Source organism: Notolepis coatsorum, assembly GCF_963971535.1.
Source record: "Notolepis coatsorum genome assembly, chromosome: 13".
Lineage (NCBI taxonomy): Eukaryota > Metazoa > Chordata > Actinopteri > Aulopiformes > Paralepididae > Notolepis > Notolepis coatsorum.
Window position 1 is genome coordinate 49306461 of NC_140177.1, and position 10953 is coordinate 49317413.

At 44.2% G+C, this 10953-nt stretch overlaps 2 protein-coding genes across 2 annotated transcripts; both read left to right on the forward strand.

Moving 5' to 3' along the window:
• Positions 1-220: 220 nt before the first annotated feature.
• On the forward strand, positions 221-1474 carry gjc2 (gap junction protein gamma 2; the record flags this gene model as incomplete). Its single annotated transcript, XM_084327366.1, has 1 exon — positions 221-1474. The coding sequence occupies one exon, from the start codon at positions 221-223 to the stop codon at positions 1472-1474; it is 1254 nt and encodes a 417-aa protein (XP_084183492.1).
• Positions 1475-7789: 6315 nt separating this feature from the next.
• Positions 7790-10939, forward strand: iba57 (iron-sulfur cluster assembly factor IBA57). The gene is made up of 3 exons (XM_084327185.1): positions 7790-8299; positions 8970-9325; positions 10353-10939. Exons 1-3 carry the CDS (start codon positions 7923-7925, stop codon positions 10742-10744), a joined length of 1125 nt encoding a protein of 374 aa, XP_084183311.1. The 5' UTR covers positions 7790-7922; the 3' UTR covers positions 10745-10939.
• The last annotated feature ends 14 nt before the right edge of the window (positions 10940-10953 follow it).

Here is a 10953-nt window from a genome sequence, read left to right on the forward strand (position 1 = left end):
TTCATTAGGGTCCCAGTCTTCTGATGGTGTATGGCACCTACAGTACTGTTGATCTTGAGCCCAACCCCCCCACCCCCCACACTCCCAATACCCCGCACCTAATTTATCCAAGTAGGTACAGGTGCTCATTGTCATATGGCAGACCCCAGATTAAGTCCAGTCCTAATCAATTATTTGATCTATATTTACAGATTCTAGTTGAGAAACCTGAGAGGCCAACATGAGCTGGAGCTTCCTCACTCGTCTACTGGAAGAGATCAACAACCACTCCACCTTTGTGGGGAAAGTGTGGCTGACGGTGCTCATCATCTTCCGCATCGTGCTCACCGCCGTCGGGGGGGAGTCCATCTACTCGGACGAGCAGACCAAGTTCACATGCAACACCAAGCAGCCGGGCTGTGACAATGTTTGCTATGACTCCTTCGCTCCGCTCTCGCACGTTCGCTTCTGGGTCTTCCAGATCATCATGATCTCCACCCCTTCCGTCATGTACCTGGGCTACGCTATACACAAAATAGCCCGTACCTCGGAGGCGGAGCGCAGGAAGTACAGCAACAGATTCCGCAAGAAGCCGCCGCCGCACACCCGGTGGAGAGTGAGCCACCCTCTGGAGGACGTGCTGGAGGAGGAGGAGGTGGACGACGCAGAGCCCATGATCTACGATGACACGCTGGAGGTGCAGGAGGCAAAACACGAGCCAGCTGCCAGCACTGGCCCACAGAAACACGACGGCCGCCGAAGAATCATAGAGGAGGGACTGATGAGGTATTACGTCCTGCAGCTCATGTCTCGAGCCATCTTCGAAATTAGCTTCCTGGCAGGCCAGTATCTCCTCTACGGGTTTCGCGTTAGTCCCTCATACGTGTGCAACCGAGTCCCGTGTCCCCATAGAGTGGACTGTTTCATCTCCAGGCCCACGGAGAAAACTATCTTCCTCCTCATCATGTACGTGGTGAGCTGCCTCTGTCTGCTCCTCAATGTGTGTGAGATGTTCCACCTGGGGATCGGCACTTTCCGTGACACCCTGCGTCAGAAGAGGAACAGAGGTCGCCGGACGTCCTACAGTTACCCGTTCTCTCGAAACATTCCAGCCTCTCCTCCGGGGTACAACCTTGTCATGAAGTCGGACAAGCCCAGCAAAATCCCCAACAGCCTCGTCGCCCACGAGCAGAACATGGCCAATGTGGCCCAGGAGCAGCAGTACACCAGTCCAGATGAGAACATCCCCTCGGATCTGGCCAGCCTACACCGACACTTGAGGGTTGCCCAGGAGCAGCTGGATATGGCCTTCCAGACGTATAGTACCAAAAGCAACCAGCCCGCCTCCAGAGCCAGCAGTCCGGTGTCCGGCGGCACCATGGCAGAGCAGAACCGGGTCAACGCAGTGCAGGAGAAGCAAGGAGCCAGGCCAAAATCAGCCACAGAGAAAGCTGGGACCGCTGTCAAAGACGGAAAGACCTCTGTGTGGATCTAGGATTAAAATCCCATTGAAGTAAATCAATGGAAGAGCCTTTTTGGAACACCAAGACAATAGTGTGAGGATGTGCGTATGATGCCAAGATGAATGACAATAACAGTGGTGGAATAGATTATCAATCCCACTACCCAATTGTCACAATACTAGTGAAGCATAGCTGATAGAGGGCATACAAATCTACGAGTGACTTTCAAACAATACAGTAACAAAAAAAAAAGGAAAAACCTGAAGAACATTAAGACATTACCAAATTCAGTGAATCTTCTTCATTACTGTAGTGTGTTGTTTTGTGCTTATCATAGCTTGGACATGCTTAACATATACTATCCTTGGATAAATATCTCTAATTCTAGCTATAATGATAAAAATTACCATTTTAAATTATTGTAACTATTATTTGATCTACCCTTGGCTGCTGTGGAACTGGATTTGTGTGAGGAAGATTCAACGTTTACAGGGTGTCTCTTATACATGGTGGCCTAAATCAAATTTTTTAAATGCAGTGCAAATACACTGTGTAGTTGCACATTTACGTACTTCTGATGAATCATGATTGTTTGTGAATGGACAGAATGCAGGGGGGGGGGGGGATTGACTGATGATAAGATCTTTTTGAAAAGACGCATGTATAATATTTAAGGAAATAATATTGGATGTAGTATGTATGGCTGCTGTTGGAAGCAGACAAAATGTGAAATAATTTGATGGAAAATAATGATATGAGTTTCTAAGTCAATAACAGATCAGCTTTGATCTATTCTATACTTTTCAAAAGCTTTGCCGTGTCCAGTTTGACCTATCTCAAACCCTGCCTTGTTTACTTAATCCTCCAATCACAACTGTTTCAACGGTTGTGATTGGGGGATCAAGATGAGAGGATGGGGTTTGAGATAGTTCAATTTGAAAGAGGAAGAGGTAAGTGAGTTGTATTGAAATTCTGAAACTAAATACTGATCATTTCTGCAATTTGGAGATGATAATGCATGCTTTTACTTTGTAAATGTGCACAGACTACAGCTGAAGACCCATCCTTCCTTAGTTACATTAGCTTCACATTAGCTCAACATTTATTTCATGTTTATGCATTTTGTCTTAAAAATGGGCATCTTGTGTTTTTTTGTCAACATATTCTTTTAAAAGTAGTTTCCGAATAATACCTAATTCTGCCTTTACTATTACGATATGTCAAAGTGCCTCAAACTGTTTAAAGATTGTTCAAATGTTTTACTCATGAAATATAAACCTATTTGAAATGATTGGGTCCTGCTTTTGTGGCATATCTCTCTCTCTCTCTCTCTCTCTCTCTCTCTCTCTCTCTCTCTCTCTCTCTCTCTCTCTCTCTCTCTCTCTCTCTCTCTCTCTCTCTCTCTCACCATATACAATACAATGTGTGTGTTTTCTTGTCCTCCAAGATTCACAGGCTGTAAAGATACTTTGAAATAAAACAAACTTGAATTAGTGTAATCTTTATTCCAATAGCCAATACTATGGGAGCGTTCGGGTTAAATTACATCTGATGTAGTTGATTTTGTATCCAAGCTTATTGTATAGTGCAAAATAAATTATGTAAGGCACAAGTACTGCATGCTATAAATTCCCAAGGCTTGGTTTAACACAGATGTACAGTAGCATATGGATCATGCCCTCTGGCACATTATATATTCCACACAGTGGGGGGAGTAGTAAAGCTGAGCGATATGGAAAAAAATCAATCAATCACAATATTAAGGACTTTTATTTTTTATAACTACAGTATATTTGTACAATATGTACACAAACATTACTACTTGTAGTATTTTACTAGTATGCACTTTGCTACTAAGTATTCTACTGTGCCTATACTATCTACTATGCTAATATGTCTATACTTCTATGCACTCAAGAGTGAAGCACTCAAGTTCGACACTGTTTGACGAGCAATCTTACTTGCCCTTAGCTGCCAGAGTTGTACCTTTCCTGCTGATTTATACAGAACTTGTAAGTCACTTTGGATCAAAGTGTCAGCTAAATGACTAAATGTAAATATATGTAACAATATTTGATTAGATGATGATTAGACAATAATTATGCAGGAACTCTGCACTTAGGAAAATTAAAGGGTAAGTTCAGAATGCGTGACTGCTAGCCCTATGTCCATACTCATCGATAATGTTGCGCTTCCTAGTTCCTCCAGTTAGCCATGAAACTGATGTAAGGTTAATGGGGGCACACGCTAAAATCACTTAAACATAGTCGAAAAGAAACTGCGTTGCTTTGGGTGCACTGTGGAGTAGGTTTCAGTGTTTTTTTCAGGACTTTTCAGTACAGACTGAAGTGTGGCCCCATTACTTTACATTTGTTCTGTGGCTAACTACCCGGAGCTGTGGAGTTTGAAGTGGATTTCCCAAGCTATTTCGGTTCTGCTCTGCTCAGAACCGGGTTGCTGGTACTCTGCGTTGTGATTCAATACCTTTAAAGCTCTGGGAATCAATTCTCTTCTTTCAGCGGTGCAGGCAGAAGGAATTAGGAGGAAAGGTAGTATAACAGTTGTTTAATCAAAGTTTAAGAGTGTATACAAATTACAATAAGGAACACTCTAATTGTTTGGGGTATTGCAGCGGTTCTCAAACTACGGGTCGCGACCCAAAGTGGGGTCGCGGGTAGGTGACAGTGGGGCATTCCGCATGCGCACCAGGCTATTTGGCTGCCTGGTGCGCATGCGCTGTGACACCAACGGCGGAAATACACGGCTCGCTCTGTAAGTACCACTTGTTTTGTAACAATGATTTAAAATGTTTATTAGCAACTCCGAGCTTTCAGACCCCAGCGCCTCGCTGTGTGAAACCCTAATTGTACGCTGGCGCGCGAGTGAAATTCTTTTTTGCCATTTTTTTATTGATGAAAACGCATAATATGGTTTTTACCTATACATTCGGATCAGCAGTTCAGCACCTGCACTGTTGGTGGGTGAGCCTAGTAAAGGATGTCGCATTGCGTTCATCTTCAATGAATGGACCAATGCAATAGTCTACCAAAGCCCCCCCCCCTCTCTATATATATCTCACACACACACACACACACACACACACACACACACACACACTTCAGAAACAAACATAGTATCAATGAGAGCATCAATAATACACCTGAGTGATGTCTAGTAAAAAAAAAAAAAAATGTTGGGCCCCGCAGCTAGCACAGTCCAGGCAGCTAGCGCAGCCCCTACTGCTAGCTTAGCTCCTGTAGCTAGTGTAGCTTCTGTAGCTACCTCCCTAACCCCCACTGCTAGCTTAGCCCCTGTAGCTAGTGTAGCTTCTGCAGCTACCCCCTAACCCCCTCTGCTTGCGCAGGCCCAACTGAAATCCCAACTGTATCTTGTAGACCAGGCCCATTGCAAGTTGCTGTACTCTGTCGTCTACTCTAAGCCATCCTAGGTTGTCAAAGTGGGCAGGGGTGAGGTGGGTTCTAGGGGTAAGGTCAAGTATAGAAGTCTGACCACTCAGCAAGACCGACGGCTTCTCAGTTACAGTGGGTGACAATATTGTCACAAGGAAAGATGAAATTACCTACCTGGGTTCCATCCTAGAGGCTAATCTCTCCTGTGACAAAATGGCATCCAATGTAATAAAAAAAGTCAACCAACGAACTCGATTCTTGTACCGGATCTCCTCTCTGGTAAACAAGAATACCCTGAAGACTCTGGCAGGAGCACTCATTCAGGGGTACTACGACTATGCTTGCACCTCATGGTACCAAAGCACCTCAAAGGCGCTAAAAACAAAATTACAAACATCTCAAAACAAACTGGTCAGACTACTGCTTGACCTTACTCCTAGAACCCACCTCACCCCTGCCCACTTTGACAACCTAGGATGGCTTAGAGTAGACGACAGAGTACAGCAACTTGCAATGGGCCTGGTCTACAAGATACACTACACGACCAAGGTACCCATGTACATGTCAAAATACTTCCTAAAGGTCAGTGAATACCACGATCACAACACCAGAGGGAGCTCCACAAATCATGTTAAACCCAGATTCGGCTCAAATAAGGGACTAAACACGTTTCGCAATTATGCCACATCAATGTGGAACGCCCTACCCAAAGCTGTAAAGGAATGTGGATCACTACCCACTTTCAAAACCTCTCTCAAGGGACACCTACGGGAGACTGCAATTCAACACTGGCCCCTGTAAATATCCTAACCCAACCCCCTCCAATGTACAGTCATTTACCTAGTATGGTTTTGTCAATAGTCCAATGTACAATTTTGTTTGTTTGTACAGTGTCTCCCCCCCCCCCCTCAATGTACAGTTTTGCTTGTATATACAGTGTGCCCCCCCCCCAACCACCTCCAATGTAGATTACCCAGTATGGTTGTCAATATCCCAGTGTACCCAACCCAACCCCCCCCACCCAACCTCCTCCAATGTACAGTTTCTACGTCAAATGTATATACTCTCTTTTCCTGACTCCTTCTGTATCACAAACAGTACTGTATTTGCAAATCTGGTATGTCATAAATGTATAGATGTAGCAGTACTGACTATCTGTATGTCATGTATGTCATATATGTCCTGATGAATTGAAAATGGGGGACCCTGATGTAAACAAGACGAAAGTCTTTCTCTGGTCTGCATCCCCTTAACAATTGTGTGTATTGAGCTGTACTGTATTGTACCCATTCTGCAATCTGTTAATAAAGTTTTCAATCAATCAATCAATCAAAACCAGTTTGTTTTGTGATGTTTGTAATCTTGTTTTTAGGTAGGTAATTTCATCTTTCCTTGTGACAATATTGTCACCCACTGTAACTGAGAAGCCGTCGGTCTTGCTGAGTTTGTTATTTGAACCGAAGAGAATGGACTCTGTTTTGCCCATGTGTAATGATAGTTTGTTATCAGCAAGCCATATGCAGATTTTGCCTAGTTCCGAGCTGAGGGTTTTTTCAACCTGCAACTTGTTCTTGTCAGAGACAGCAGGGCTGAGTCGTCCGCAAACAGGAACAAGTTGCAGTCACAAGCTGCAGTCACAGCCGTACTGTATTGCACCCATTCTGCAATTGATTGATTGATTGATTGATTGATTGATTGAAAACTTTATTAACAGATTGCAGAATGGGTATAATACAGTACAGCTCAATACACACAATTGTTAAGGGGATGCAGACCAGAGAAAGACTTTCGTCTTGTTTACATCAGGGTCCCCCATTTTCAATTCAGCAGGACATTGACATACATGACATACAGATAGACAGTACTGCTACATCTATACATTTATGACATACCAGATTTGCAAATACAGTACTGTTTGTGATACAAAAAGAGTCAAGAAAAGGGAGTATATACATTTGACGTAGAAACTGTACATTGGAGGAGGTTGGGTGGGGTTGTGTGGGGGGTACATTGGGATATTGACAACCATACTGGGTAATTTACATTGGAGGTGGTTGGGGGGGGGGGGGGGGAAACACTGTATAAACAAGCAAAACTGTACATTGGGGGGGGGGGGGGGGGGAGACTCTGTACAAACAAGCAAAATTGTACATTGGAATATTGACAAAACCATACTAGGTAAATTACTGTACATTGGAGGGGGTTGGGTTAGGACATTTACAGGGGCCAGTTTCGAATTGCAGTCTCCCGTAGGTGTCCCTTGAGAGTGGTTTTGAAAGTGGGTAGTGATTCACATTCCTTTACAGCTTTGGGTAGGGCGTTCCACATTGATGTGGCATAATTGCGAAACGTGTTTAGTCCCTTGTTTGAGCCGAATCTGGGTTTAACATGATTTGTGGAGCTCCCTCTGGTGTTGTGATCGTGGTATTCACTGACCTTTGGGAAGTATTTTGACATACATGGGTACCTTGGTCGTGTAGTGTATCTTGTAGACCAGGCCCATTGCAAGTTGCTGTACTCTGTCGTCTACTCTAAGCCATCCTAGGTTGTCAAATCTGTTAATAAAGTTTTCAATCAATCAATCAAACCCACTCACACCCGCGTGATTTCGAAACCTAGCCGCATTTCTCGGAGACGCTCTCTGACTGGCCGACGCCTGTTTCTACACTGGTTAGGCACTCTTAGAGCATGGCGATAGAACGCCAGGTAGTTTGCAGGCTGTTTGACGTGGAAATGGGCAAAGACATAGCTTGTCACACGATTGGGCAAATAGCGTCAGTGGCCAATCAGAGAGCGTCAGTCAGTGCCAATCAGAGAGTGTCTCCGAGAAATGCGGCTAGGTTTCGCAATCACGCCGCACACCCACGGTCGACTCACTCACCACGTGTTCCAATATTGTTAAGCAATGCATTGTGGGAATTCAAAATGGAGTGAACCCTGGATAAGTCAAACCATAGAGTCAAACGCTGTGTCCTAGACATAACTATGGTCCTAGGTATCTCATGTATCAGGGACGTTTATTACACACATTACTGTACAAGTCGAAGTTACTGCTCTGACATTGTACACAATGCATAGTATGGGAATGTTTTGTTTCGCAAGGAGCACGATAGCGTCCAGCGGTTTACTTCGTATTTATATGCGTCACGCTAGAAAATGTACCGATCGGTACCGCTTGGAGTTGATAGGTATACCAAGTCCAGGAGTGATCCATGTGAAGAATTACAACCAGGACGCGGGCAAAAACGGACCGCGACAATTTGTGTGCTACAACCTTCCTCACCGGACCTTGGTGAAAATCCAAGGACAAGATACTAGTTCATTTCTCCAAGGAATAATTACCAATGACATGGAGCTCTTTGAAGAGCCTGAACGTGGAGCTGACGTTATGTATGCGCATATGCTGAACGTACAGGGAAGGACGCTGTATGACATCATGCTTTACAGGTACATGTATTGTTTTGATGGCCCTATAGATCTGGTACAGATACAAGTATCTAAAGGCATGTAGGCCTTGTCATAGAATACATGTGAGAGACAGACCACAAAAACACAGTCGACTTTTGTGGGTGTGGCACTGGAACGTTACTTATCTATTACATCCAGTTGTACGTTTGTCCACATTTATGATGAGATGTTGGAAATGAAAAACAAGTGACGTGTACAATACAGTTAAAACCCAGCTTACATACTGGTACAGTAAGTACACGGTCAGGAATCTAGGTTGTAGCCATCATTGATTAGATTAGATTCAAATGTATGTCATTATACAGGTACAGTACAACGAAAATTATTTTGGCATCTAACCAGACTGCAAATGTAACAGTAAAGTGCAGTGACATACAGGTGATTAAACTGGAGTATATATAATTGAGTGCTACTGACTGAGTAATAATGCTAATCAGATGTATACAGTGTTATTGTATTATGTACAGTACAGTGATGATACAGATATAAAGACCCTGTGGTAGTAAGTCATACTGAGTGGTATAACTAGTAAGAGTAGGTAAGGAATATTTACGGATATAGATATTGTAGATCTACAGGCATGTAAAAAGGATAACATGCAGACATACAGAGTGTGACTAAGGTTCTGACATGTTGTGTTTGCTTTCAGTTTAAAGGAAGCAGAGGCAGGGAGTGGTGTTCTCCTGGAGTGTGACAGCACAATGAAAGACTCCATCTTGAGACACTTGAAGATATACAAGATCCGCCGGAAGGTGACCATAAACCCGTGTCCCGACCTCTCTGTGTGGGCGGTGCTCCCTCAGGAAAACACCAGGGCGAGTCAGGAGGAGAAGGCCGCACCGCATTTATCTGCTCCAGAAAAGTGCCTGGTGTGTGTGGCCGATCCGCGGACTGAAGCTATGGGCTGGAGGTTGCTGCTGGACGGTCAGGTTGACCCTTTGGATATCATTGCATCGTGTCAGCGAGGCTACACGAAGGAGTACCATCGGCATCGCTATGCAATAGGTAAAACCGAGAAAAAGGTCAGGACCTGTATTTTATTTTTCAAGCGTCTTAAAGTCGGAGTGCTGATCTGTGACCATTATTACATAGTGAGGTGTCATGTAACCTGAGCACTGATCATAGATCAATACTCCTATTCTTACAAGTGTGATAAATAATATGGATCCATCTCATCAACATTGTAGGAGACATGAGGGGGCGATGTGTGGATTATTATCTTTATGTGCTCCTGAAACTTCTTGAAAGTAGAACTCGTTAAGTGTTTTTACCAATCTTGCATAGTGCAGCTTTAAAGTAAAAGTAAACATACCATGATGTGGTCTAAAAGTAAGTCCTCTGTTAAAAATTCCACTTGGTACTTCAACCCTTGGAAGCATTCTGTCCTTGATGTCCTCTAGAGACGATACTTTATAGTTGGCAATTTAGCTGTGTCCTAAAGGTTAGAGAAGCAAAAGGTTGACACCCAGGTACCCGGAGTGGCAGGGAAATCTGCGCAGGTTAAGTGATGAATAATGCTTTCCCCTCACACAATTTTTTTTTTTTTTTTTTTGATAATTGCATCGTTCCAAATCGTGATTTCGATTTAAAATCGATTAATCGTTCAGCCCTAGTCAGTAGTAGACAGTTGTACTGGGGAGCTCCGAGGTGTGAATGTGTGTAACTGTTTAATAAATGTGAAGCAGGACATTAAAGAGGCACTTCACAAAAAAAAGAAACATGCTGATTTATTTTTGCACATAATCGCACACATACAAAAACTCAAGCAGTTTTGCACATATCCATTTACTTTGACAGTTGTTGAGAGTGAATGAGTCAACTCGGCACATAGAAGAGACCATGGATGCCTAGACTCGCTAGCCCTCAACAAATGGGTCAGACCCTTTAGTTAACGATGTTAGTGATGTCGTCTGTGGTCTGGGCGACCCAGGTTCGATTACCAGGCAGCTCCCTGAATTCGCTACAATATCTACCTGTGAACCCCTGACACATGTAACAAGTGTTTTTGTTGTCGTTACTCCCTTTTTCCTAGGACTTCCCGAGGGAGTTAAAGACCTTCCCCCGGGAGTGGCGCTTCCCCTGGAGTCCAACCTGGTCTACATGCAGGGCATCAGCTTCAGTAAGGGCTGCTACATAGGCCAGGAGCTCACGGCCAGGACGCATCACACCGGGGTGGTGAGGAAGCGACTGATGCCCGTGCACTTGTCGACGCCGGTCGAAGGCGTCGCAGAAGGAGCGTCGCTACAGACGCAGTCCGGCAAGGCCGCGGGGAAGCACCGGGCAGGGACCGGAGAGCTCGGCTTGAGTCTGGTCCGCCTGGCACACGCCAAAGAGCAGCTGACGCTCAAATCGCCCGACGACACCACCGTGACACTGGAGGTCTCCGTGCCGGACTGGTGGCCAAAAGACTCGAAAGCAAAATAAAGTTGGAAATCTCTAATAGTTCCGTTAATGTGATTACGCATTGCGAATATGTTGAAGACTCTCTGTGCCAAGTCTTTGTCTGAGATATTCACCTATTTTTGCTTCTTCTGCATTTTAACAGGTGTTCTACTGATTTGCTCTGAAGATATACTTTAATATATAAGTCTGTTGTTTAGTAAAAATGCACAAACACAATCCCAAGTTTTGGT

Bases quoted from the DNA above. Each gene is read 5' to 3' on its own strand.
- iba57 (XM_084327185.1), top strand. From the start codon at position 7,923: ATGCATAGTATGGGAATGTTTTGTTTCGCAAGGAGCACGATAGCGTCC. The intron at 8,300-8,969 runs GTACATGTATTG...GTTTGCTTTCAG, and splicing joins TATGACATCATGCTTTACAG to TTTAAAGGAAGCAGAGGCAG. The intron at 9,326-10,352 runs GTAAAACCGAGA...CCTTTTTCCTAG, and splicing joins TCGGCATCGCTATGCAATAG to GACTTCCCGAGGGAGTTAAA.